Here is a 26,829-nt window from a genome sequence, read left to right as displayed (position 1 = left end):
GCAGGAGCCGGCACTGAGTCAATAAAGTCACACGTGCTGAGAATAGAATGGCTATTTACTGTATGAAATGGCACGCTCACAGGTTAGGGTTTCATCTTTAAATGGTGGATTACAGTGCACAACTTTCCTTTTGCTTCAACACAAGCAGGGTCAGGTACAAGCGGCACAGACTCCGGAATTCATGGCAACAAACACTGAAAAGAACGTGTACCACGACCAGGGCACAGTAACAGTCACCTCAACGCAGCGGCAAGGTCACCCCTGTGTTTCCAAGTACAACTCAGGAGGATGGGAGGGAGGGGGGGGGGAAGCAGCTCTTGGAGCCCAGCTGCAGGGAGGGAGTGTTAATGGTCAAATCAGCCAGCCTGGCAGACCAGTGCCAGCAGCAGGCTTCCGCCCCCAGGGCCCCTGCCTGCCTGGTGCTGGTGGTTAGAGACAGTTCTCTGGGAAGCTCACCCTTGCCACCTAGTGGGAGAGAACCTAAACCAAAGCATTGGCCTTTTCTCCCTCCCTCCTCACTGGAGAACAGCTCCTCCCCCCCGCCCCATCAGTGGGGCTAGTTGAACACACCCTGCTCTAAGGGTGAGGGGAAGGGGGGGGACAGGGCTGCACCCAGGTGACCCACATCCTCTTCATCCCACACCTGGGGAAGCCATTAACCCCTAGTGCTAAGGTGGTGCTGCTTGGAGGCGGTAGCATTTTACACCCACTGGTGTCAGTGACTGCACAGGGTGTGGGTGAGAAGGAATTGGGTCCAGGGCTGCTTCCTTTGCCATGGTCAATTGCTGCCCCTGTTTTGGGGGGTGATGGGGGGGGAGACTAGTCTGTCTACTGCAGTAAGCAGAGATTTCTTTGAGCTACAGCCACAGTGTTCTCCTGTGGCTGGCTGGCGCTGCAGCCGTCCCCAGTCTGCACTCAGTGCAAATCCACGCTCTGGCAATGGGGTTGTTACTGCACATTCCTCAGTCCAGGGTGTGGCCGACAGACCCCTCGGCGTTAGCGGTTCCGGCCCCCATCAGAACTCTGAACTAGAGCCAGGAGCCTGTCTGCCGTTTAGTCCTTCCTCCTTGGAAGCTGCTGGGTCGTTTTCCTGCTGCTCGGGGCCAGAGGTGGCTGAGTTGCTGCTTCTCTCCGAGATGCCCCTGCAAAGAGAATCTGTCTGTAGTTTCCAGTGAGCCGGGGCTGTCTGAGCCACAGTGGGATAATTTCACTGCCCACTGAAATGCAGCAGCTGCGCCCCAGTTTCAATTGGAAATGGCAGGGTTCAGTTTAAGCAGGCACAGTGTAATTGCCCAGAGTGGGCCTGGACCAGAGCACTGAGGTTAACATCCCCCTGTGCTTTACCAATGGGCTGGGGCGTCTTTCCTGACCAGTTCTACGCTTCACTCAAAAGCAAAGTGCCTCCGAGCCCCACAGCAAGAACCAGTGAGGATTCAGCTCCCAAAGGGATGGGCCCGAAGGTTACGACAGGTCTATGCACGTTTCTGCAACTGGTCTGAAATAGAACATGAGAAGGCTGAAGTGCTGGGCAGTGTCCACGAAGAATGAAGGACCCAGAGGATAATAGAGATGCTGTAACGCGGGGGTCGTCCAGCCAGGTCACTGGTGACGAGGGTGTCTAGATGGCATTAGTCTAGAAATTTCTGCCTCCGCAGGTTAATAGCAGCCACTTGGTCACACAGTTCACTGGAGGCAAAGTCGACTGTGTAAATGGAAACACGTTTTGAAGCTCCTTGTAAGTCATTAAAATTCTCATCATGAGACAAACCGGTCCGGAGAGCGGAACACTGGGCAGGGGCCAGGAGCCAAGTCTGGCACAGCTGCATGGGTCAGGAGCACCTGGGAGCGACGCCCTTCAGTCAGTGATCAAACCCCGCTGGTTCCCGGGGAGCCGCGGGGCTGGGAGTCGGGTTGCTCTCGCATATGGTGGGTTGCCACACTCAGGCTTCTTCCCCACTAGAACCTGCTGTCTCGGGAGAGGGGTTAGGTTCTGGAAGGGCCATCGCTAGGCTTATGGTGGTTCCTGTTGTCATGTCAGAGACCCTGGGGCTGTGCTCCCCGGGGGCGAGCCAAGCTCAGCAGTGGCTTTTGGCTTGGCCCACGGCCACTGCAGTCCGTGGCAGGGCCGAGCGTGCCTGGAGCAGGCTTGGCCTTGGAGAAGTGGTGCCATCACACAGGTGGGCGCAGAAGCCCCTCCCATGGCCTGGCACTTGGGAAGCGCCTCAGCCCTGGCTGTGCAGAAGAGCAGGGGACCAGCTGCCCTCAAGAGGCCCCCAAAGGTCCTTCCAGCAACTCGGTCCAGCTCCAGTAGAGGATTGGCTCAGCCTCCGTTCTCGGGGCGAAGATCTGCCCCGCCCCGCCCCGTTCCGTTCTCTGCAGAGTGCAGGAGCTGCTCTGTGGAGGGCTGGTTTGTATCTCTTTGGTTTCGATGCCAGAGCAGGGCAGGGAGAGATCCCTGAGCCCGGCGTGGGCTCTGGTGGCCCGGGCAATGCCGCACAGGGTTGGTGTGCAGCTGTACACCCACGAAGCGCTGTTCCTTTATGGGCAATAATCCAGTGTGGGGAAGGAGGGAGCCGACAGGCGGCCTGCACGGCTGTCCCAGCCAGGCCTCTGGCATGCAGCAGCCCCCACCCATCCCCTCGCTCCTAGTAGCTGAAAATGAGGGGTGGGGAGAGACTTTTTCCTCTGCCTCTGGGTCAGTCTGGCCTGCAGCTGGACGCTGCTGTCGAAGTGGAGGGGGAGCCTCAGAGCTCAACTTTCAACTCTTCGGAGCCCCTGTTCTGCAACGGACTCAGCCCCTCCCAGACGGTGCCTGCCCCGCTGCTGGGTTTGCCAGGGTCCAGCGGAAAAGCCGCATGGACCAGGTCCGAGGGTTGTTTTTCCATAGTACTTGCATCTAGAGGTACGTGACCGATTTTCTTTTGTAGTTATTCTTTCATTACTTGCAGTGTTCTCCTCCCCACACTAACCCCGGGCTAGATTACTCCACGCCCACCAGGTTTTGGTGCAAAAAGTGACGCTAACGGGGCTGGACGGACGCTCAGGGTTGCTGGCTAGAAGATGACGCGTCACGGGCCCCTCTCCGCGTCGCATGCGGACGCGCTCAGCTGCCGGCAGGGCTACCAAACTGCGTGCTTGGGAGCTGCTCAGCGGGAGGCTGGCGAGGAAAAGGCTCGGAGGCAGGGCCTGGCCGCAGTGAAGGGAGCAGTCTGGAGTCGTCGTGCATCCGGATGCAGTGTCATTGACCTACGGTCTGACTGATCATGGGGCAGCTTCAAAATCAGTTCCCCAAGACCCTCCGCCGGCCCCATCGGTTCATGGCAGGTTGTGTGGGGAAACGGAGGGTCGGCGGTGGATGAAGCCAGGGGAAAAGTACCTAAAGCACTGGTGGTTTAGGAGGTGGAAGGCGTGCCGGGGGTGGGGGTGCTGAGAAATAACAGGAGATCCTGCTGCTGGACGGCTCGTCCTTTGCTGAGCCGCCCCCTCCTCTCGGCCAGCTGGTGTCAAGCAGATCTAGGGGCCCAGCCCCAAGGCAGGGCAGCTAGGGGTCAGCAGGAGCCAGGCTCTAGGGCTGCTCTTCGGAGTCTGGCACCACCGGTCACTATCCCGCCTTGCTCTGCTACCAGCCAGACATGCGGGGACCAGTCCTCATTTCTCCCTGGGACAAAAGCCGCACGCCATTTCGGTTGTGAGCTCCTCGGGGCAGGTACCCTGTGTCGGGCAGGGTCAAGCCCACCACTGGCCCTCCGGCTGCCCGGGGCTGGCACACGTTCAGCCGAAGCAAAGAGGGGGATCTAGTTGCTAAGAGCTCATGGGAAGATGCTGCCCCTTGTGGCTTTGTCCAGGGGGCAGAGCCATCCTCATCTCTTGGCTTCCCCCTTCAAGCACCCCTTTGGTGAATGGGTGGTGGGATGCTTTGGGGAGCGGAGATGCCCCTCGTGCTGTACCGAGAGGAACCGGTCTGAGCCCCTCCCCACAGTCTCGCTTCTCCACCCCCTGCCCCAAATGGGGCCATTGCATGAGAGAAATTATACTACAAGGAAACAGGATGAAGATGCTCCAGCAGCGGCCGTGCCCTCCCAGGGAGCGCGCCCCTCGGCCAGTTTGTCCTACTCCTGCCGCCAGCCTGCGCGCGCCAGGCCCTGCAAAGACGCTCCCCTTGAAGCCATTGTGCTTAGCCGCCAGCCAGCCCAGCTTCCAATCCAGCCGTATCCAGGGAAGGAAACAACTCCATGCGTCGGGGGGGGAGCCTTTCCACCACACCCCCCCTCTGCGCCTGCACTCAGACCCCGTCTCTCTCCACGTGGAAAAGTCCCTCCCGTCAAAGCAGCACCTCAGCCGGGTCACCACTCGCTGACTGGCTTATTTCTTCTCCACTTCTCGCCCTTCCCCGGCCGGCGTCTCGGGCTCCCACAGGAGGAACTCGTGGAGCAGGGTGTTCACCGTCTCCGGACACTCCATCATCACCATGTGACTGCCCTCCTCAATCACCTTCAGGAACGCGAGCAGCAGGATCTGGGAATAGAGGACAGGGCACAGGACGGCCATCAGGGCTTATGGAAACTGGACCAGTCGAGCTCCCAGCCAGCAGCTCCCCCTCCCTCACAGCTGGGCAGATACCAGGGCTGTACTCCTGCTGGTGCAAGGAGGAAGTGTGGAGCTGTCAGACTCAATGGCAGAGCTCCTGGGGCTGAGGTCAGGCTCAGTGGGCATGGACTGATTCTCTCCCCCCCACACACACCCCCACCCGCCCCGCTTTAGTCCTGGCACCCAGCTCTGGGCTTATCTCATTGGGACACAAGCTGCTGCGAGAGCCGCCCTGCCCCTGCCAGCGACACGTTCCATGCTGCTCGTCCCCGGAGGAAGAGGAGATAACGCCGGGCAAGGGCAGCTGAAGGGCTCTGCCTGTCTGTTCACACTCCAGCTAACCTGGGGGAGCAGGGTGACCTCCAGGGAGGTGGCTGCTGGCTGGCAGCACGGGAGCCAGAGAGGAGAAGTGCCCTGAGCCCATCATGCCCTCTCTGATCAGGGGCAAGGAAGGGGGGCAGACAGTGGGGGAGAGTCTATGCCCAAGTTGACCAGCGTGTGTTGCACATGACTGTCCACACGGAGTGGCTCTGCCCCCAGGACTGCATCCAGCTGGACCCCTACTCTGCCCCTCTGCCAGGGGAGTTCAAGGGGAGGATGTTGTATTTGCACATGCAAATCAGAACCACATTTCATCCAATGGCTGCACCAGCTAGATTGGTCTCTGTCCAATGAGAGGGCTGGTGGGGTCAGGGCACATTGCACCTGCGGGAGGTGTTGCTTCCAGCCCACTCCGGGCTGAGGGGCTCTAAGGGGAGGGGAGATGCCAGGGCAGGGGGCTCGCTGGGGGCAGCAGGGGAGAGGCAGAGAAAACCAGGCGCGATGACCCCACGGGTCTGGTCCGGCACAGCTGACTACACAGACCAATGCCCTGACCCCACGTAGCAAATCCCATCGTTTCTAACTCACGCTGTGCTCCTCAGCCCACGCAGGTCTGGCTGCCGGTACTGTACCTCGGCCATCCGCTGATCCTCCTCCACTGGCACAAACTTGTCGTGCATGCCGTGCACCAGCAGCACCGGCACGGTGAGCTCGGCGTGATAGACCTCGTCGCCCTCCGGCCAGTACTGGCCACTCATCATGGCCCGCAGGACGAAGGAGGAGACGTTGAAGGCGTTGCCTTCCTTGAGCAGCTGCTTCTCTTTGGCACCCTGGCGAGCGAAGCCAGCCCTGCCGGGCACACGACAGAGAGCGGGGGAGAGTTAACAACACAGCCCAGGTCACGGGGAGCCCAGCCTAGCACAGAGAGCTGGCGCAGAAGACGCCTGGCACAGGGAGTGAGCCTGGGCGATGGGCTGGGGGGGAGAGCTGCCGTTTGCCTGCTGGGCAGACAGACTGTGTCTGGGTAATGGCAGAGCCCAGATGATCTCCCCCTGCACGGCTCTGGTCAGCTGGAGCCTGGCCCCTCTTGGGGCTGCGAGAGGCCGAGCTGGCCCCTGTCATGGGTGCATACTAGCCCCTTCAGATGCCGTGCTCAGCGGGACAATAGGTGAAGCTGTGCACGAGGGGGGTGAGAAGCAGATGTGGGGAGCTGCTGCCAGCTGTGGCTGCCCCTAGTCCTGGCACATCCCCAGTGCTGCCTCTGCCCTTGCTGGTACGGCCCGTCGTACCGAGCGGAGGTGGGGGCAGCTTTTCATACCCCTCTGCAAACCTCTCCCTCCCCAGGGTTAATTTGCTCCAGCAACAGCTGTCTGAAGCGTTGGCAACTCACTTGAGGAAGCTCCAGGCCAGGCAGGGGGACAGGCAGTGAAGGACGCAGGTTGGCATGTTGAAGATGGAGCACAGGCTGGGCTCCAGCGCGGTGGGGCCGCCCCCGTTGATCATGATCACCTTGTGGACCAGGTCCGGGTACTCGTGGGCTAGGAAGGTGCAGAAGGAAACCCTGCAAGGAGGAGATGGGACATTATCTGATTGGGCTCCCTACACACTGCTCTGCCGATCGCCTGTAATCCTCCCCTGCTAATCCAGTCCTACTGGAAACATGTGGGATGACCGAGAGCCGAGGAACCCCAATATCACTGCTCCAGCTTGTACCATTTCCTTTGCCTGGGACATGTTCTGAGCCCCAGGGCGGGCGGGAGGGAGCTGCTCGGTTTAGTCCCACACCTGAACTCAACCTTCCCTGGGGAGCTGCTAGGCCATCTCTGCTCCATAATTACTGGGGTCTGAATCACACCGACGCTCCAGAGCTGGGCCAGGGATGGCCTGATCCTCGCTGCACTGCAAATCAATCATCAGACAGCACGGATAAGAGTGTCCATCGCCCGAGGACCCGGGTGGCGGCGGGAGAGGGGGGGTTCACCTCTGATCTACTTCAGAGCCAAGATCCCTTCATGTTCTACGGCTGCCTTTCAAACCTAATCCCCGGCTCTGAGCCAGTCTCTGTCTCCTCTATTCTCATCCACGCCATTAAATACCTCGGGGGGCTGCAGCGGGGGCCTGCTCCTTTCTGAATGCCTGCTCCCGCCCTGTCTTCGCACTGCTTAACTGCTGCCTAATTGACTTTCTTGGACTTACTGCTATTTATAGGGCCCCCTCCCCCTTGCAGGACAGGTCATCAGCGCCGCTTGGGAGCAGTCACTGCCCCTCCGGCAGCCTCCCCGGAGGTCACAGGTGGGGTCTTTGTGCAGCCTGCTTCTAGCATTAGAGAGCGGAGGGGAGGGGAGATGGTGCTGAGCATAAGTGAAATGAGGTTTCCAGGCCTCAGTTTAGACTAGTGGGTGACCAGACAGCAAGTGTGAAAAATCGGGACCGGGGGTGGCGGGTAATTGGCACCTATCTAAGAAAAAGGCCCAAATATGAGAACAGTCCCTACAAAATGGGGACATCTGGTCACCCTAGTTTCGACGCTGGTAGATGATGCGTATTGGTCCTGCCCGGAAAGCAAGAGCTGGTGGGATGAGCTGCCTGGCCCTGCCTCACTGCCAGGAGCACTAGGCCTGCAAGTGAGTGGCCGGGAGCCCCCGGGGCAGGATCGAAGCTGGACAGGCCAAGGGGGTGGGAACGAGCTACAGAAACGTGCAGGTGCGGTTTCCCAGATCAGGTCTGCCACAAGCCCTTTGTGCAATGAGGTGGCTGGTCTCAGCTCAGGTGCCTGCAGCCCAGGACTTTCGCCCCACCGGCCGCTCTCCAGCCCTCTCGTCCGTCGGAGCTCTCAGCAGAGAGGCCAAGGACGGGAAGCGCCCTCCCCTGCGGGTGAAGCACGTGCTGTGGGGAGCCTGCACAGGCTCCTTTCGCTCCCCGGGCAGCAGTGAAAAGGGGGAGCGGAGCTGACACTCTGGCCAGCCAGCACGGCACAGCCCCCCAGAGCGCAGGTTTAGGGCCTGTGATGGGGGGATGCAGACTGAATCCGCCTGGGGGTAGGGATCATGCACCAGTTGACAAGAGGCAGCAGGAGATGCACTGGGCTTTGCTGCAGCTGATGCTGGGTTTGCAGAGTTTCCTCCCAGATTTAAGAACCAAATAAAAAATAATCAAGGGAGCAGGAAGGAGGCTGACCACTCCCAGCCACCCCCGACAGAGTCACAGACAAGGAGCCCGCTGGGGAGAAGCTATCATTAAAGAGACAGGCCACACAGCTCCCCCACCGATCAGAGCCAGAGCGTCAGAGGTCTATATGCATTACTGCTTCCTCTGGCTGCAACCTGGGCTGCTAGTTTCCTTGACGGGACAATGGGCCAGCTGCATGGGGGGCTTCCCCCACCTTCCACAGGGCCAGTCCAGGAGTGGCCCAGTGGTGTGATCCAGCTTGATGGGTGGGTGGGCCATGAGACCGGATGGACCGATCTGGAATTGAAAGACCTCTAGTCCTATCATCTTTCTTTCAGCGGTGAGTCCTGACCCACACGGTGTGTTGAGAGACCCAGTCACTAGGGAAGACTATGCTGGGGTGGGGAGTTACCCGCCCCAATCTCTCCCCTCCTGGGCACCCCCCGTGCCAGCCTCTCTGCCGCCTGCCAGTGCCTTACCCATACGAATGGCCTATCAGAATGTTCCTCTTCTTTGCATATCGCTTGAAGACGGCCCTCATGTCCTCGGCCAGGGCGTAGAAGGTGTAGGCGGCCGCGATCTGAGGGGCGGAGCTAGAGCCATGTCCGGCCAGGTCCGGGGCCACCACCTCGTAGCCCAGCTTGCTGAAGAAGTCCAGCTGCTCCTTCCAGATGTCCAGGGAGCCGCCCACGCCGTGGATGAAGAACAACACCACGTCGCTCTGCGTCCCCTTGCAGCTGCTGATCTGCTTCTTGCAGTCGATGTTGACGACCTTCTTGGGCTTGCGCTTCCGGCGCTTGCCGGGCGCTGGAGCCTGCCGGGCGCCGGAGCCCGGGTTGGCAGCGGTGCCCTGGGTGGAGGCATTGCCGGCAACGTCCGAGAGCTCCAGTTCCATGGTGCTCTGGGGCTCCACAGGGCCGTTCTGGCAGTGCAGGAGCTCGGAGCGGATGGCATCGCCCAGGTTCTCGATCACCAGCTGCCCATTGCGGTAGAGGGTGATCTTGCGCTTACAGTGCACCACGCCCCGCTCGAGCCCCTCCTCGGGCCCCTCCTCGGACTGGCGGGTGGGCAGGGTGTGTTTCACCCGCAGGACCCTCCCGGGCTTCACCTCCAGGAAGCTGTAGCCGTCGCTGGACTCAACGCTGTCCACGGGCCCCACCGCGTTGGTTGTCTTGCCCATCAGGCAACACATGATCCCATCGGCGATACTGGTCAGCATGATGCTTCCTGGGAAGGGGCGAAAGGCAGGCCAGAAGGAGAGCTGTTAGCAAGGAGACCGACTCCCACTGAACCCATCCGCTCCCCCGGGGCTCCCGTCTGCAGCGGGGTGTGACTCAGAGGATCTGGCCTGTCTCAGGGCCGGAGAGCCAAGCAGCCGAGTGGGAGCAGGACACGACTGAGTCTGGTTCTTCTCTGCCCTGCACTGCGTGTCCTCGCCCTCTTTGACACCCTCTTTGTCACCCTCGCCCGAAATCAGAAGAAAGAAACCCCCAATGTGGCCCCAGGGGGCCTGATTCTGCTCTTACTTACACTGGTGTGAATCAGCAGGAAGTCGAGGCAGAGGAGTCGCCCGGGGTAAAGGAGATCAGAATGGGGCCCACGGGCTCTGGGCAATGCGCATTTCTCCTGCTTTGGAGATGGTAAGTGCGGAGTGTTAGCACAGACGCCCCCCCGGCAGAGACACTGCAAATGCCCAGATGGGGCACTGGCGACGTGATGCAGCCTGAGTCTCTCCTCGTGCTACTGGAGCTCCAGCAAAGTCACCTCCGGGAAAGTCAGAGGAGATTCAAGTCCCGTGAACGGTGTCAAAAACAGAACCCCGGTGTCCTGACTCCCAAAACACAGTAACAGCTCCCCCCCCCCCCCCCCCCCCCCCGCCCCCCCCCCCCGACACATGCTTTGCAGGCGATTGAGAAATACCCTTTGATTTATCTAGTCCCCTTTCGTCAGGACTCCTGGGCCTGACTTGCTGAGTGGCTGTGGATAAGTCCCTTCCATTGATGGCAACTGTGATTAAGCAAGTGTGACGCACAGCCAGCCCGGCTGGAGAGAAACTCAAGTGGCAATAAACCAGCGTCTAGATAGCAACAATCCCTGGCATCTCACAGCCACCCAGACTGGCAGAGACAGGCCCCAGAGGAGCTATGCATCTAGGTCACCACACACACACACACACTCATGCTAATTCTACTCCTTTGCTCTTGCCTAGCACCTACACACCCCAAAACACTTACAGACACACTCGTTAATCAGAACTTACAACAAACATGGGAGGAGAGGAAGATTATTACGGTCATTGGCACAGAGAAGGGACTCGCCTGAGCCCACAGGCCAGGCTGTGCCCAGCTGACAGTTTAAACCTGAAACATCCCCACCCTCTGAGGAGGGGCTGATTCTGCTAAGAAAGGGTTAAGTGGGTTCTGGACAGAAAGAAAGAGAGCGAGGATCTAGGGTGTGGGCTGAGCAGGCCTGAGGGAGGAACAACAGGTGTAGCCAAGCCTGAAGGGAAGGCTTGAGCTGGAATTTAGGTTACTGCTAAAGCCAAATCCCAGGAAGGGGCGAGTTTGGAATGCGGGCTGGGAAAGGAATCTGCTCGCAGAGCCGGACAGCAAGGGGAGTGTAAATGTATTCTGTGACACCCAGTTCCATTGCTGCTTCTGACGAATCACCCTCCCATCCCTCCACTGACACCCCTTCCCCTCACCCCGGTAACACGCACACCTTTGCTATCCCTGCTCAGCTCTGAATCAGCTCAAACTCTCAGGGAATCGTTTAAATCAGATTCTTTGACTTTTGCCAACAAAGAAACTCCCAAAGAAGAGCACATTCAAAAAAAATCTACATTTGAATTCTGGCCCTGAGTTAGCCGCTAAGGAAAGGCAGCTACCACCACCAACATATCTAGATTTGAATGGTCTGAATAATGCATCTCCCGTCAAAACCACCAGTACAAATATTGGGAGCTTGAAATTACAGGGAAGGGAGTTGGAGGGTTTAATTACAGTCATTCCCTAAACCAAGTCTGAAAACCATGTGGAAGGGGAGTTTGCGGGAGGTGTAACTGTGGCTCCCCTTCCTCAGGGGGCGGGAGGGATTCTTACTGGCGTCCCAGCCTCGCACCAAGGACCAGAGCTTAGAACTTGAAGGCCCAGCTGAGGATACAGATCAGTGCGAGACCATCCTGGTCCAGGCCACCCCCAGTAAGAGGACCCAGGCCAAGCTACGACGTCTGCCTTCACCATCCCAAACCAGCGAGAGCCTGGAGGGGGCCTCTCTTCGCCTGTGAACTCTCTGGAGCAGGGGCCATTTGGGCAACATTGAGCATTGCTGGTGTATAACAGGGCAACCAGCCAGCCTGCGACACCTGCCTGGGCTGTGGGACTGAAAAGGGGGAAAGCCCAGCTGAGAGCTGGTTGGAGAGGAGGGTTCCTGCAATCTTGAGCCTCCAGGTGGGAAGCCCGAGTCACTGCTCCCCAGAGAGGCTTCTGCAGGGAAAAGACTGTGGCCAGGTGGGGCTGGGAGTGGATTGACGAAGGTCCCAAGTGGGGTGGAAGAACTCTTGGGTGGACTCTTGTTATCCCAAAAAGGGGCCTGGACCCTGAGAGTGACCCTGCTGGAACGCTGAGAAGCCCCGGGAGGGATGGAAAACCCTGGTGAGGAGAAACCGGAGGCAGGGACCATAGAGCCCCCCTGGCCATGAGGGGGTGCTTTGGAGGGGCACTGCCTGCGTAGAGGGGCCCCGATCCTGACCAAGGCCTCCGGGCACAACCTATTAAATACCAATAGGGGATGGGATGTGGCGACTTGCCCCTGCAGCGCGCTGGTTCAAAGGCAGCCCAGGTTGGCAGGGGCTGACAGACGTAACCATCGGGTGGCCCCTATGTGAAATGAGTTGGTGGGTCTCCATTTAATCGGCACTACATGCCCCCGCCCCGCTGGCTGGCCGTTCTCAGGGGGGAGGCCAAGGGTGAAATAATCCTGGAGACTGGGCTCCTCTCTCGCCCCAGGGGTGGCTCTTCCAGCTCAGTGCTGAGACGTCAGCAGGCTCGGGAGAGGGGACGCTTGCCCATCACTGTCCCAGTTCTGTGAAAAAGCAGGTGACTTCTAGCTCCAGGGCTGCCAGTTTGCTCAACATCCACCTGTGTCCAAATCTAGCCGCTGTGAGCCAAGGCGACTGCGAACGTCCCGGCTGCTGCCGGTCAACAATGCGCTGGGGCGAAAGCAGCCGCGCTAGCATCCAGCTCCCGGGCCCCGTGTGTCTCTGGAGCAGGGTCTCCTAGTCCCCTCTCCCCCCAGCTGGCTCGCCAAGACAACAGTGGCCGTTCCCGTGTCCCAGTTAGACACAGAGCTGCTTTCCCCAGAGCGCCCTGCAATGCTGCGACATCCAGGAGAAACAGCCCATCCTATGCAAGTACTGGCCGCTGGAGTAATGTGTCGGAGGGCTGCAGTAACTCTACTGCCAGATGTAAGGTGCTGGCTCTTTACTGAAGAATCCTCATGTCCTCCTGGGTCCTCACCAGAGGTCCCCATGGTTGCAGGAGTGAGTCTCAATCCAGATCAGAAACTGCCGGGGTTGCTGGGTGTGCTGCAGCATCTTTGTGTCTGGAGAACTCTTCTGCCAGCCTGCGTCCCTCCTCCCGCCCGTCCGCAGTGGGCACGTGGGCCAAGCCAGTGGCCATGAAGAGCAAGAGGCACGGGGGGATTCCAAGCGATGCAGAGTCAGGGTTACAGGGAAAGCTGTAAAATACTTGTGCAACAAGCTTTCAACCCAATGCACAAATGTGGGGTAGGAAGGAGGGACAATGGCAAAGGTCACAGCAAAGGGTTCAAAAAAGAACTCGATAAGTTCACGGAGGACAGGTCCATCAATGGCTATTAGCCAGGCTGGGCAGGGATCGTGTCCCTAGCCTCTGTTTGCCAGAAACTGGGAAGGGGCGACAGGGGATGGAACACTTGATGATTCCCTGTCCTGTTCATTCCCTCTGGGGCACCTGACATTGGCCGCTGTCGGTAGACAGGATGCTGGGCTGGATGGACCATTAGTCTGACCCAGTCTGGCCATTCTTACGTTCTGTTCATACCTGCTCTGATCCCCCAGAGACGTCGCCTGCACCTGTCTCGAGGAGAGCCGGGGTGACTGCAAGCCAGGGACTCAGCTCAGCGTGTGTAGCTATGGTGTGTGGGTGTGTGGGTATGGTGTGATGGGATACACGGGAGAGTCGCTCCTAGCTGCTGCGGCACTGAGATGCTAGATTGTGCACTGGGGGGAAATTCACGCCGGGCCAGGAAGACAGCAAAGTTAGGCTCCCATGGACCGAAGAGGAACAGAGGCCTTGGGGGTTTTAAGTAGGGTGACCAGACAGCAAATGTGAAAAATCGGGACAGGGGGTGGGGGGTAATAGGAGCCTATATAAGAAAAAGACCGAAAAATCGGGACTGTCCCTATAAAATCGAGACATCTGATCACCCTAAAAGTGATACCTGGCCCCTCTGCACAGGGGTCAATTTCACCCCATATGCTTGGAGATCTGAACTCAGTGCAATAGCACCAGTGTAGCCACCCTCAGTGCAATGAGCTCCTACTAGCCATGCTCTCAAGTCCTGCAACCTGCCGCTCTAGGAGGTGGGCCAGGGTCATTATCCCTGTTACTGATGGGGAAACAGGCCCAGCGAGGTGGTAGGACCTTGCTCAAGGGGCAAAGCAGGGAACAGAAGCTGGGAGTTCCTGACACCCACTCTAATGCTCAGCCCTCCAGATAAAACAGTAGGTCAAAGGATCATCCCCACTGTTGGAAGAAGGACGAGGGGGATGGTGTCCTACAGTGAGATGGCCTTTGAGGGGGCGTGGCTTGCACCCCACCTGTGACTAATTAGCTGCCTCCCAGGTGAATAGTCTGAGGCCAGGTGATAAGATTCAGGTCACCTGGTCCTTGGCTACAAGGCTATCAAGCAGCCGCTGGGAGTGAGCCGGGCCAGCCCCTGTGGAGAACAGGGCCAGGTGTAGCTGCTGGATTCATGTCGAACTGTTGGATGTGGAGAAGCAAAACCCAACGCCGAAGAACGGGGACTGAACCGCTGCTGTTGGATGACCTGGCTTACGGGGGGGTGTTTGGTGCGCGCGGAGGGAGGCTGTTCCATGCAGATGGGAACAGGAGACGGATGCCCAGAGGGCGAGAGGAAGAGCTCGTCTATTACCCAAGTTCATCTGTAATCTGAATGCCAAGAGCAGTTACAGAGGGGATCCTGGGAACGTAACCTGGGTCGGAAGTGACTCTGACTGGCACAGCACAGACACCCACCATCCCCGCAGAGAGAGGCCCCAGGGCCCAGGTAAAGGATCCGCACCCAGATATCTGTGTCGACCTGACCCCCTCCCTGCAGGAGCCAGGCAGCCCGTAGGACGCAGTCCCTGCAGGGGGGCTCGGGAGATCCCCCCTCCCGCTGGGCAGGTTGAAGTGCATTTCTTATTTACCAAGCCCGGGCTGGTGCGTGAATTATTGATGCTGATGGGCTGTTAGGGCAGGAGAGCACAGCTGGATCCATTGCTGTGCAGAGGGGGCTGGTTGTTGAGAGCTCCCCCCGCCAGCCACTAATGCCTGCACTTACTGCCAGCCAGACACAAGTCCCTGCAGAATGGAGGCAGGGAAGCGCATGCTTCCAGCAGGGAATGAAGCGTATAAATTCCAGCAAGGCTGTCAGGAGCTGGCCACTTCACTCCACCAACGCACTTCAAACCCACCCGCCGGCAGGATGACAAGAGCTTTGTTCACAGACGGCAGGAGAAGGAATTAGTGCAATCAAATAAATCCTGGGGGACAGGTGGTCTGGTGGTTGGACCAGGGGGTGGAAGTCAGGACTCCTGGGTTCTGTTCTCAGCTTTGGGTGAGGAACAGGTGCTGGAGGGCAAAGCAAGGGACCCTGCCTCAGGACTCCTGGGTTCTAGACCCATCTGCAGTCTCCCACAGCTGAAGATAACGACCCCGCCCTGCCTCCCAGCAGGGACTGGTGTGGCTACACAGGTTCATCTTTGTAAGGGACCGGGAGGCCTTTGACGGGAAGGAAGGAGAGGAGCAGGGGGTGACTATAAGCTCGAGGGAAGAGATCCAAAACTTTTTTACATGTTGGATCCTGTGCTCTTCTGCCCGTAATGGCCTTGGCATTGCATTACAGACCCCCCCAGCACCCCGCACACCATCCAGACTGTATCAGCCATCCCCCACGCCACAGGGGCTCCGACAAAGAACATCCAAACGCACTCGATGGAGAATAAAACTTTCATCCATCAGAAATAACCTTCCCCCTCCCAGTGCCAGTCCAGAAGCTCTGATACCACGACGCTGGGCGCGGTACAAGAATCTGAGCGGAACAGACTAGATGTGCCACATGCCAGCTGAATATCAGCAGCTAGTCCCAGTAAGTGGTTTTGCCCAATCGGTCCCCAGCACAAGTGACCGGTCCTGGGGATTTCTCACCACAGGGGCAGCCTGTTTACCTCACGCAGCTCATCTGAGCACCAGTTCCCTTAGCAAAGTCAGAAGGGAGTTTCCTGTCAATTCCCTTCTTCCTTTTGGGATAAGTAGCTACAATTCAGTTCTCTCCAAGCTCTGAAATCAAGGCTCAGAAAGTGGAAACCCCCCCACATATGCCATGTAACAATCTGGACAGTGAAATGTACCAACAGGACTTGACATGTCGTCTCACCACAACTTCCCCCTGAATTCCTGACATCATGCCATTAGCCTAGATTGTGAACTCCCCATTGGTCAGGGACTGACTTACTGGTACCAGGCCCAACACAACGGAGCCCAGACACTGGCTGAAACACACACACCCCGCCCTCTGGCGAGGCCAGAGTCCAAATAATGAAACCATGGGGCTGCAGGTTTAGTTTTCCCATATTTTAGCTTGTGCCTGCTACAAACACACGTGCACACCATCTGCCAAGATCCATAATACACAGCACAAGTGTGTACGTGTTCCTTAATTCCTGAATTATATCCCGCAAAGATCATCCAAGGTACAATGTGCCCGATTCACTGGCACTTGTGTCACCCGTGCAAAGCAGATGCATGCTGCTACCCGATCGGAATGCACAGGGATCACTGGCGGTGCAAGGTAAAGGAGAATCAGGTCCCACGTCTAAAGCTGCCGCGTCCCTTTGCTATCATGTCCGTGTTAGCAGAACCCACGCGTCCCAAGGGGACACATTAAAACCTGCCTCCTGTCAGGGTGACGGAGCATATAAAGACCCAGCTGCTCTGCTTTGTGCACTGAATACAGCAGCACCTCCAATGGCTCCTGGCCCTCAGAGTCATGGAAGTGGGTAACTGGACCCTAAGCTCAGAGGGGGAGCCGTGTTAGTCTGGATCTGTAAAAAGCAACAGAGTCCTGTGGCACATTAAAGACTAACAGATGTATTGGAGCATAAGCTTTCGTGGGTGAATACCCACTTCGTCAGACACATGTAATGAATCCTGGGTCAGGCCCAGGTTAGTCCCCGTCTCTGCCCCAGCGAGGAAGAAAACACCAGTGGAGGCATTAGAGAACTTACCCTGAAAGCAGCCAGCCGGTCTCTCTCTTCCCATCACATGGTGGAGCAGCTACTGCAACCCTCACACAGGCCAGGCAATGTCAAGCCAGTGCCCTTGTGCTGTGATTTCTGGACCCAGCTGAGTTCATGTCTGGGCATCCTCTGCTCCCCAGCGCAGACATGCCTCAGGGGCACCCGTGCAGGATGCGGCACAATCCCTAGAATGCCAAGATCTTTCTGGCAGCTTCCTAATCCTTGTAACTGTTAATAGCTGCACTAAACCAGCTTGTGTCATCCACCCCAGTTCTTTTTGCTCTTAAAGGGACAGCCCCTTCCCCGGCTGACACAGCAAACGGGAGTCAAAGCAGGAGACTTCCCAGCATATGAAAAGAGGGGTCGGTGGGGTTAGACATGGGAATAACTGGGGGAAATGTTGGGGGTGGAGCCAGCAGCGTAAACTTGTTCTACTGACCCCCGTTTTCAAACCGTTGGTGGATGGGGCACCACCAGGATCCTGAGTTCTAGTCTCATCTCTGCCACTGATCTGATGTGTGACCATGGGGGCAGATCATGTCTGCTTTCTATGCCTCAGTTTCCCCATCTGCAGTAGCCTTGCAAAGTGCTTTGAGATCGATGGATGAAAAAAGTCAATGGAGGAGCTAAGCTGTATTATTGAGGATCAGGTTTAAAGGGAATTTTGTCCAGCTGTTTTAAGGTCCCCTGCCACAGTTGGTGTCTTGTGACCAGCAGGGGTCAGTTCTGTCCTCCCACTAGGTCAAATACCTTTGGTGGGAGTTGGGGAAACTTCTTCTCTTTTGATTAAATGCAAGTCAGGATCCTTACCAACATGGGAACAGCGACCACAAATTGACCGAAAACAAGCTGAGAAACACCTGTGTCCTATCGAAATACATTAACCGACACCAGAGGTCAGTCAGCACTGCCCGGCGCCTTCGGCACTTGGCACACCCGGGGCCAAGCAGATTTAACAGCCTCCTACACAGAGATGGTAGCTTGCTGCACTCAGCTGCAGGACGAAGAGGAATCGGACCCTCTTTCCTTACCTGACCAAAGGCAAAGGGAGATGCGTACACACCTTCGCTTGTTGGGAAAGGACACACCTTGCCATGACATGGCACTCAGCTATCCAGAGCCGGACTGGAACCCCCAGCTGGGAGAAGCCCTGACTGCCTTTATGATGAACAGGAGACACTTTGCTCCGCAGTGCTGCAGGTAGTATTGGCCTGCTTTGGAAGACAGGCAAGTTGGTGCCAGACTTGGGCTGGTGACCAAGGCCCCATTAGAAGAGTTAAACTGACACTTTGCACCAAATGTCTCGCCTGGCACAGGCCTGGGGCCCTGTCAGAGCAGAGGACGGCGTCTGAGCTTCTGAGCGGTGGAGACAGCAGTGAGGTATTGTCTGAGCACTTGCTCCAGGGCAAGATGGGATTGCAATTGCCACCCTCGCCCCTGCAACAGCGCTGCAAGGAAGCTGGTGCAGGACAATGTGGGCATGGGGGAAACGAGACTACCCCAGGGGGCCGGGAAGGACTGGCCACCGCTCCAAATCTGGGCTTTGTTATGGAAATGAAACGGCAACTACCTCCTTGGCCAGGAGTCAAGGGCTGAATGGGGCCCGAGCTCCCCACCTACCCCAGAAGGGGGCTGCCAGGGCAGGGCTGGGCAGGGCAGAGGGCCCTGCCTCAGAGAAGGTAACTCTGCTACTGCCCATGCTGACCCTGCTCCGAGGGTAGACAGGCTGTGGTCACCAGGCAGCATTGAGCCCAAAGGGTTAACGGTTCAAGCCCTGTTCTCATGCACCTCTGGTTCTGTTTGTTTGTTCTGAATACAGACAATAATTAGCCTTTTAATTAAATGAGCCTCTGAATGAGAGCAGCAGATCCCACAGCCTGGCCTCCCTTCCCCCTGGCACGGCGGAAACCGACTGCCCCGTTCTGCCTTTGTCTCACTTGGCTAAATCCTCCCTCACCCCTTTGGGGCACCAGGCTGCAGGCTTAGTAGCCTGGATGGGAGACAGAAGAGGCCCATCGGTACCAGGGTCACTTTGAGGAGAGTTTGCCTTGGCTGCTTGGGGGGTCACTGGGGAAACAGAGATTTCTGGAATGCCCCTATAGAATATATACCTCCCCCTGACCCCAAATAAATCCCTCTCATTCTGCCCTTTCCTCCCCTCCCTGTGAGGCTCTCCAAGCCATGTACACACTTGAATTTTCCCAATACCCCTGTAAGTCGGGTATTATCGCCCCAGTGTTACGGACAGGGAAACTGAGGCATGGGGTGGGGCACAGAGGTCACATGGTGATTCAGCAGCAGAGCCAGGACTATAACCCCGAAGTCCTGACTCCAAGCCCGCCGCTCTAACTGCTACAAGTGCTCCTGCCACCCTCAGGCTGTGGATTTCTCCCCTTCCTGCCTTCTCTCCCCATCCCTCTTTGCAGTGCCCCTATGTTATTCATCTCTCAGTGAGCCTCGTTTCCTTCCTCAAGACCAAATGCCATCAGAAGGGAGTTAATAAGGCCTTTGATCTGGCAGCGCAGGACTGCGGCTCTCAGCAAATACTAATGGACAGGCTGCAGCGGGAGCGGAGCGGCTAAACGGATAAAGCGTCTCCTTCCCGCCTGCATTTGCTGCGGCTGAAGAAACCTGCTTTTCACAGGCTGAGCTGATCTCTTAAACGCTTTTGCAAGGCTGCTCCTTCCACTGCTGCATGGATCCCGCCGCTTCGTCACACACCCACATCCTGCTGACACTGTCTTCCCCACGGCCAAGATGGTGTTCACAGCTCCTCCACCGGGGGCCGGGGGGAAGGAACCGTCTGGACCATTTTACCTGCCCAGGCACAATCCTTACTTGGCCTCCCTCCCTTTCCCGTGAAGATGGATCAGGACAGCTGGGGAGGTCTCCCTTGCCCATCAAAAAAATGCACTCTCCCAGGCAAGCAGATTTTTGCAAGATTGCACACATGTGTATGAGCCAACCCCCACTCTCTTCAGTTCCCCTGCAAAGCAAGGAGAAGCTGTGACCATCAGGCTGAGCAAGACCCAGACTTCCTCAAGAGGAAAGGAGTGCTGAGTCTTGTCTCTGACTTGCTCCTAATGGCTCAGTCTTACCCATCTCTCCCTTCAACAGGTCTCTGCGGCATCTTGGCTCACCTGATCCTGGCCCCCAGGATGCCAGATTAACTACAGCTGTTAGTGGGTTACAGACAGAAATCCTCCCTTCCCAGTGCTCCCCACCCCTGCTGAATTGGGATCATTGATCACTGAGCCTGTCCAGAAGAATCCTGCTGTTGCTTCTCTAGTTCCTTTCCTACACGGACCTCAGAGCAGACATTCATTAATGCAACTTTACTCACCCGCCACCTCCCAAGAGGTCTGTGCTACCCCATAGTACAGCTAGGGAAACCGAGGCACGGAATTTACACCGTGAGTCAGGAAGAGAAGTGAGACCAGATCACAGGAAGCCTGCCTGCCAGCTCGCTGCTCTAGCCACGGGGTGACACATGCTGAACGAATAACATGGCTATTACATCAGCTGCAGAGAAGAAATAAATCCAAGGGGTGGTAGAAATGGGAGTTTTCAGCAGTTCACTACAGGGACACTTACTCACTCACATGGGGCTGACCTGCTCAGCAGATTCGGGGGTAGGGCACTCAGTCCTGCCCACCTCCTCTCCATATTGCCAGTGGGGCTCTAATCACGTTTGAGAGGGACCCCTACTGAAAACCCCAGGAACCAAATCATCGAAAGGCTTCCAAATCCTCCCCACACATCAGAGTGAAGACAGGATGACAGAAACCAAGGCAGAGCTGGTCTAGTTCACAACCTGCTGAGACAGCCCTTGGAAGATTTTCTCCCTAATTCTTCCCATTGTGCTGGGTGCCTGACTCCCACCTGGCAATGCTCAGCGTGGGACAGCGCTCAGCCATCAGCCCTGACAACCGGCAAATTAGCACAGCTGCAAAACCCAGAGTCAGCTAAACTCAGCTTCTAATGAGGCTGGACTGTGATACGGAAAGGCAGAACGGAAGGAAGCCGGGTGCAGTGCAGGGATCGTGGTCTGGAAGGAGACCCCCTCGGCCTTCTCTGCACTAACCTCTTTCCTAGATTCTCTCCCTCTTGCACTGCTCATACCCTACTGAAATGGTGGGAGGATCAGTGTAGCCAGAGCTGGAGTATATTTAAACCACAGGCTCAGAGGTGGGCTACAGGATACAGTGCTTATAACACCAGTAGGAGCATCCCTACTAGGGTTCCCAATGTTGCTGGTGCCAGTGGGGCTGAAGCAGTGGTAGCCATGGGGTGCAATCTTTGCTTAGATTTCCCTAATAGAGCCAGGGCCCATGAGCGACGGAGTCAGTCTCAGATATCGCCCTGGAAGATGACTCCACCATCCTTTCCCCATTGCAGAATCTTCCAGTTGAGAATCTCCAAGCCCTTTGCATGCTTTAAGTTGCACATCACCCTTGTAAGCAAGGCATCCTCCCCCATTTTACAAATGGGGAAACTGAGGTGCAGAGAGACATGACTTGTCGAAGGTCACAGAGGGAGCCGGTGGCAGAGCCTGGAATAGAATCCAGGAGTCCTGACAGCCAGTCCTCTGAACTCCTAGGCTACCAGGAGCCAAAGACCTCAGACCTCACCAGAAAGGTCATTTTCCCGGGATTTCCAATAAGGGTTTGGATTTAAGCTATGCCCTCAATAACACGAGGTATTAATGATCTCCGTATGGGTAATAGACTAGTGAACTTAATAGGATTTCTGGCTGATCTGCTAGAATTTGATTCATTTACCAGGATAAACTCAATTAGCCCATCTTGCTCATTTCCAGACCTGATTTCCTTGGAAACTTTCCATCACCATGTCTCAGGCAGGGACTCTGTTAGCTGGAGAGAGATTCACTGGGAAGCAAATTCTCCTGCCTCTTCTCACCTCCTGACTCCAGATACACAGAGCAGCTCTCCAGCCTTCTCACAGTTGCTACCTGTCCCCATGTGGCTCATGGGCCTTCTCCGTGGTGCTAGCCCAAATCCTGCAGCAGGAAGGCTGCTTGTGCTGCAGATTAGAAGCCAGATATCACCATTGGCAGCAATGACACTGCTTAAGTGCCTGAGGCCAGCAGAACTAGGGGCCTGATCCAGAGTCCACCGAAGCCAATGGGAAGGATCAGAACCTAGGTCCCTAAGGAGAAGGGAAGCTGATAAATGCTTCTTTGGCTTAGGCCACGGATTGATTCTCAACCCCCTGCTGCCCATTTAACTCCTCCCTGCCCCCCCTCCCTACACTAGGCACAGATCAGGGGTGTTTGCTGACCAGGCAGAAAGAGGCTGAAGGAGAAAAATATAGATCAGGCAAAAACAGATGTGCAGAATGATGAAGCACCTCTCGGTGACAGAGCCCAAGCAATCACGTGTCGGTACTGGGACGTTCTTTCCACACTGTGAACTTTGAACATAGACGGAGCCCTCCCCACTCCCCAGTCTGTTCCTGACCTAACCGACTGACAGCGTCTTGGAGCCATTATCCCACCCCTTAGAGGAGGAGGAAACACTGCATTGGGGGAGGAAGAGTTAACTGCACAATCGACCAGAGAACTGGAGGAAAAGGATATTCCAGAACGGAGGCAGGCCCCCTCTGAACAATACAGGGCTGTTTCCTTTGAAGCCTCTTCAGCTGGGACACCTTTGCTCTTATATACCCAGCAGGGAAGGTTACTGGGAGCCCAGCAAACTCCAGTGCCGGCTTGCTGCTCAAACCAACACCTCCCTCCCTCCCCCCCGCCCTCCTACAGGACAGGGCAGGGGATTGCTTCCAAACCCCTTCCTGATGATTAGCTTGGCGCTCCCAGCCCTTGCTCAGTAAAGGAATTCCTGGAAGCTGAGGAAAAGCCACCCAGCAAGTGTGGCAGATAAATATGGCATTTATATGAACCCTTCAGCTGCTGCTCTCAGAGCACTCCACTCGGGTGGGGAAAATCCCCCAGCAAGTCAGTGGCAGAGCTGGGAACTGTCTCCAAGTCTCCCACCTCCACCTCCCCTGCTCGAACCACCAGAGAACTCTGCCTTCCTCAAGGGCAGCCAAAACTCCAGGCCTCTTCTCTCCAGAGGATGAAAAGACTGAAAATGAAACCATATGGACTGTACAGAACTTTGTAAAGATGCTGGTAACCATGGCGACAAGCCCTGGGTACATTCATCTGCCATCCCCAGCACAAAGAATTGAGCACCAGTTACATAACGCCAGTCACAACAGTGAGTCAGGCGCAACGAGCGTTATATAAACCCCCTTGTCTCTGCATCCCTGCCCCCTGCATAACCCGCCTGGGATAGGCTCAGTCGAAACATCACAGAGAAGGGATGGAGCAAAGTTGGAATCTTCTGCTTCAAGCCACTGCAGGGGCCTCGGGCTTCCTCTCCCCGAAACCCCTTTCATTAAGACTCTCGACAGAAATGTTACCACACGACCTCCAGAAGTCAAGACGGTATCAATTCAGCAGTCACAGTTCACTAAGGGCTCATCCAGACTGCAGAAGCAACTGTCTTGGGGATGGGGTTACCGCACGGTAGCCCCCAGACGGGGTTATTACAGCGTTTGAGCTCTCTTGTGTGGATGAGACCAAAACAAGTTATAAGCATCTTCCCTGCCAGTACCACAGCTTCCCCTGGGAAAATGAGCCCTGATCCTGCAGTAGAGAGATGCCCAGGACCACCATGACGCTGAGGGGTAGTCCTGCAATAGAAACAGACACTCTTGTCTGCTCTCCAAGCCCAGGCTTGGTCTCCGAGCTCAGCTCTTGGGCCTTTTGCATTTGAATCACAAAGCTACTGCGGAGCTCCCTGACTTCTCTTCTCCCTGTCTTCCTCCCCCACTTCCAGGATGTTCGTGCCTGGCAGAACAGACAGGCCGAGGAAAAACAACTTACTGACCTACTTTGAGCTGAAACGCCTTGAATTTTATATAACGTGATGGCAAAACATCACAGTCAGAGAAAAAGAGGGCCCAGATGCAAAGGGCGAGCTGGAAGGCAAGAAAAATGAATCCAGTAACACTACGGTCATGCGTGCAAGGCTCACAGTACATGGAGTCAGTATGTCACATCAACACTTATACCGTACCCACCCCCAGAGAGGTGCTGGGCTAACAACCACCATCAACACCCTACTATACGGGATGACTAAGGGCCAAACCATCCCCTATGTGGGCTGTTCCAGGCCAGGATTTGCAAGGTTCCCGACTGATCATTCCATCAGGGACCTGGGTTTGCCTGCTCACACCAGAGGAGGGGGTCCCCAGAACTGCCTCCTGGCTTCTCTGGACAGCCACCAAAGCGCTGCCCCCCACAACTGAGATTGCCCGTCCTGCCTCTTTGGAAGGCTTGGGGGGAACTAGTATAAATGAGAATGCCAGCAGGTCAGCTTTCATATCCAGCTGGCATTCAAGTTGATGGAAAGCGTCTTCCCCTGTTCTGCCCACAGTGCAGAATCCACAGGCCAAAGGGTGGGAGGGGGGTGGAAATGTCCTTTCACAGCCCCTCTGCATCCTTAGCTTTGGGCTCATCTTTGCTCACAGAAGTCACGAGGAGTGTTTGACCCCAACAGATCAACCAAGAGTATTATTCACTGGGGAGCATGTCTAATGGTTAGAGCAGGAACCTGGAAGCCAGGAGATCTGGGTTCTTCTCCTGCTTTGCCACTGACCTGCTGCATGACCTTGGGAAAACTCACATCCCTTTTTGGTGCTTTAGTTTCCCACTCTGGGAGTAATATTTGCAGGGGAGTTGTGGGACTTAATATTTGTAAAGTGCCATGGAAATGGAGAGAGACATTAGAAGTGCCAAAGCTGGAATTCTAATTGCAATAATCATTTGCTCCTCTCTCGTCCCTTCCATCCAAGAATCACAACTATGAATGGCGCTAAACAACACCCCAAGGAACATGCAAATATTGTTATTCTCCCTCCCCTCACACCCTCTTCTCCCCCCCCCCGTGGAAAAAACTGAGGTACAGAGAAAACATTCAAATGTAATGCCAATTAAACAGGGATCTCTAATGAGCACACAGGAGCTAACAGTTTGCACCACTAATTTTAGTGAGCCATCTCACTGCCTTTTAAGCAATGTTCCCACTGGGGAGGGAGCAAACATTCTGTATCGGGAAGGCTAGCACCTGTGTTTTTTACATTGTGCCTGGCTTCTTGTATGCCAGAGGTTCTCAAACGTTTGTCCTGGTGCCCCCTTTCACACAGCAAGCCTCTGAGTGCGACCCCCCTAATAAATTAAAAACACTTTTTTATATATTTAACACCATTATAAATGCTGGAGGCAAAGCGGGGTTTGGGGTGGAGGTTGACAGCTCGTGACCCCCCCAGATAATAACCTCGCGACCCCCGGAGGGGTCCCGAACCCCAGTTTGAGAACCCCTGTTGTATGCTGATTGTATCACTAGTTGGTTTATTAGGATGCTGGGGAGTATTTGGGAGAATTTTGCAAGCAATAGAAATGGGATCCCCAGAGAGTCAGATCAGCTTGCAGGTCTCACCAAGCCCTGAAAGGTGAAATTCTCAGCATACACAGGGACGTCGGTGCTGGAACTAGGGGGGCTCCCGCACCCCCTGGCTTGGAACGGTTTCCATTATAGACAGGGTTTACAGTTTGGTTCAATGGCTCTCAGCACCCCCACTACAAAACTGTTCCAGCCCCCTTGCACAGGGATGCAATTAAAATATGCGGCATCCTTGCAAGAAGCGGGGGAGGGGAAGTCCCATAGCCAGTGGCAGGACTTTGCTTTGGGCCCCACAGAAGGACAATACAGACAAATTATGTTCAGAAGAGAAATGGCATCGCACAAAAATAAAAGCCTCTGTAACATGCCAGGCAGGTTGGGAGCCATGGCTAGCTAGCTGCCACACAAGACCTAGAGAAACACAAAAGATCATGCAATGCACAGTGAAACAACCTGTATCTGACCCTGCCTGGATTTAGTGGTCAGTTCACCCCTTCATCTTCCCTTCCAGAGATATTCTGCTGGTTCACCCTTTCCCCTTGTTGTCTCCCCCCCCACCCACACACACAAAATGCAGAGCCGCAAAATAACCCAGCTGCAATTCCTGAAGCAGCAAATGTCACAGCCCTGAACGACAGAAAGTAGCGAACCAGTTGGAGAAGGAAGGAAAAAAAAAACCCCAAACAAGTCCAAATCAATACATTAAGATGCCCCCTCTGCCTCCTTCCCAAACCAAAAATCCAAGCAGATCTGCAACGCACGGCAACAGTGGTGCCTTGCTCAGAGCCAACGATAATTTACTGCAATTGCATCACAACAGGAGATGCATGCCCCTAAGTTTTGCTGGTGGGTAGCTTTTTCCCCTGCCTAAGCATGCATGGATAATACAGCTATTTATGTGCAAACAACCTGGCATCACTCGGACAGTTACCGCCTTCCCCTAGTCTCCTGCGATCCGATTTAACGCCTCTCAAATCCCTTTTGATCTTAAGCTTCCGAGTGGGTCTTTTGGCCATTTTGCTCCTCGTGCAGAATACCTCCCTCCTCCTTTCCCCGGTGCATGACCCAAATTCCAGCTGTACATTCAGTCCCCTGTACAAATCGAGAGAGACAGAACATAATGCTCACCTCATTTATTGACAAGAATTGTCAGCGGTTGAGAGTGCAAATAAAAGGATTAATCTTGAAGAAAGCAAAAAGGGGGGAGGGAGAAAAGCCCAAGTCAGCAGCCGCCAGTGCAAGGAGCTAGCGCTGGTGGGATGCTCCGCTTCTGAGATGCTCTGATTACATTTTTTTTTTTTTTTTGCATGTGCAGTAAGAACGATGGAGCCGTCCCTTCAGCTAAAATCATCTGCTTTAAAATGGAATCTCTCCTCCCATCTTCTTTCCATGAACCATAGTGGAGGGGAAAACACCATAGCCTGGCTCTGGGGGATTTGGGGGACCTATGTGCCCTTGTATTCTGTAGCCATAGAGAAGCCCCTTCAATCCCTCCCACCGAGGAGGAGTTTCACGCTGACAGATAGGAAATCTTACCAATGGAAGCAAAAAGTCACCCAATTTACAGCCTATTGGAGAGCTTGGGAGAGAAAAAGGGGCAAGGGGACATGCCTTCCCCTCTAGGCCCTGGCATGGGGTGGAAAGTGCACTAGTCCTGAAGCTGGGAACCAGGACCTTTTTTTCAATTGCATGAGGGCGTCC

At 55.8% G+C, this 26,829-nt stretch overlaps 1 protein-coding gene across 5 annotated transcripts; it reads right to left on the bottom strand.

Annotated features, from left to right (window-relative positions):
* Window positions 1-37: 37 nt before the first annotated feature.
* On the bottom strand, window positions 38-26,568 carry ABHD8 (abhydrolase domain containing 8). 5 transcript variants are annotated; one of them, XM_034755195.1, is made up of 5 exons: window positions 26,257-26,568; window positions 8,556-9,303; window positions 6,299-6,469; window positions 5,541-5,757; window positions 38-4,515 (listed from the first exon to the last, which is right to left on the bottom strand). In XM_034755195.1, the coding sequence occupies exons 2-5, from the start codon at window positions 9,293-9,295 to the stop codon at window positions 4,363-4,365; spliced, it is 1,281 nt and encodes a 426-aa protein (XP_034611086.1). In that variant the 5' UTR covers window positions 9,296-9,303; window positions 26,257-26,568; the 3' UTR covers window positions 38-4,362. The 5 variants fall into 5 exon arrangements, with proteins under 5 accessions (XP_034611086.1, XP_034611084.1, XP_034611085.1 ...); XM_034755193.1 differs by lacking the exon at window positions 26,257-26,568 and adding an exon at window positions 16,628-16,866; XM_034755194.1 differs by lacking the exon at window positions 26,257-26,568 and adding an exon at window positions 9,607-9,924.
* Between the last annotated feature and the right edge of the window lie 261 nt (window positions 26,569-26,829).

This window comes from Trachemys scripta, chromosome 22 (assembly GCF_013100865.1).
Source record: "Trachemys scripta elegans isolate TJP31775 chromosome 22, CAS_Tse_1.0, whole genome shotgun sequence".
NCBI classification, from domain to species: Eukaryota; Metazoa; Chordata; order Testudines; family Emydidae; genus Trachemys; species Trachemys scripta.
The sequence above is the reverse complement of the archived record's forward strand: the minus strand, read 5'-3'. Positions and strand labels throughout refer to the sequence as shown.

What these genes read in the sequence shown, in the direction of transcription:
- ABHD8 (XM_034755193.1), bottom strand. Translation starts at nt 16,661, where the DNA reads ATGGGAAGAGAGAGACCGGCTGGCTGCTTTCAGG. An exon ending in ACCGGCTGGCTGCTTTCAGG is followed by an intron (nt 9,304 to 16,627) that starts GTAAGTTCTCTA and finishes GCCCCTTCCCAG; the next exon opens with GAAGCATCATGCTGACCAGT. An exon ending in AGGATCAGCGGATGGCCGAG is followed by an intron (nt 4,516 to 5,540) that starts GTACAGTACCGG and finishes CTCTATTCCCAG; the next exon opens with ATCCTGCTGCTCGCGTTCCT.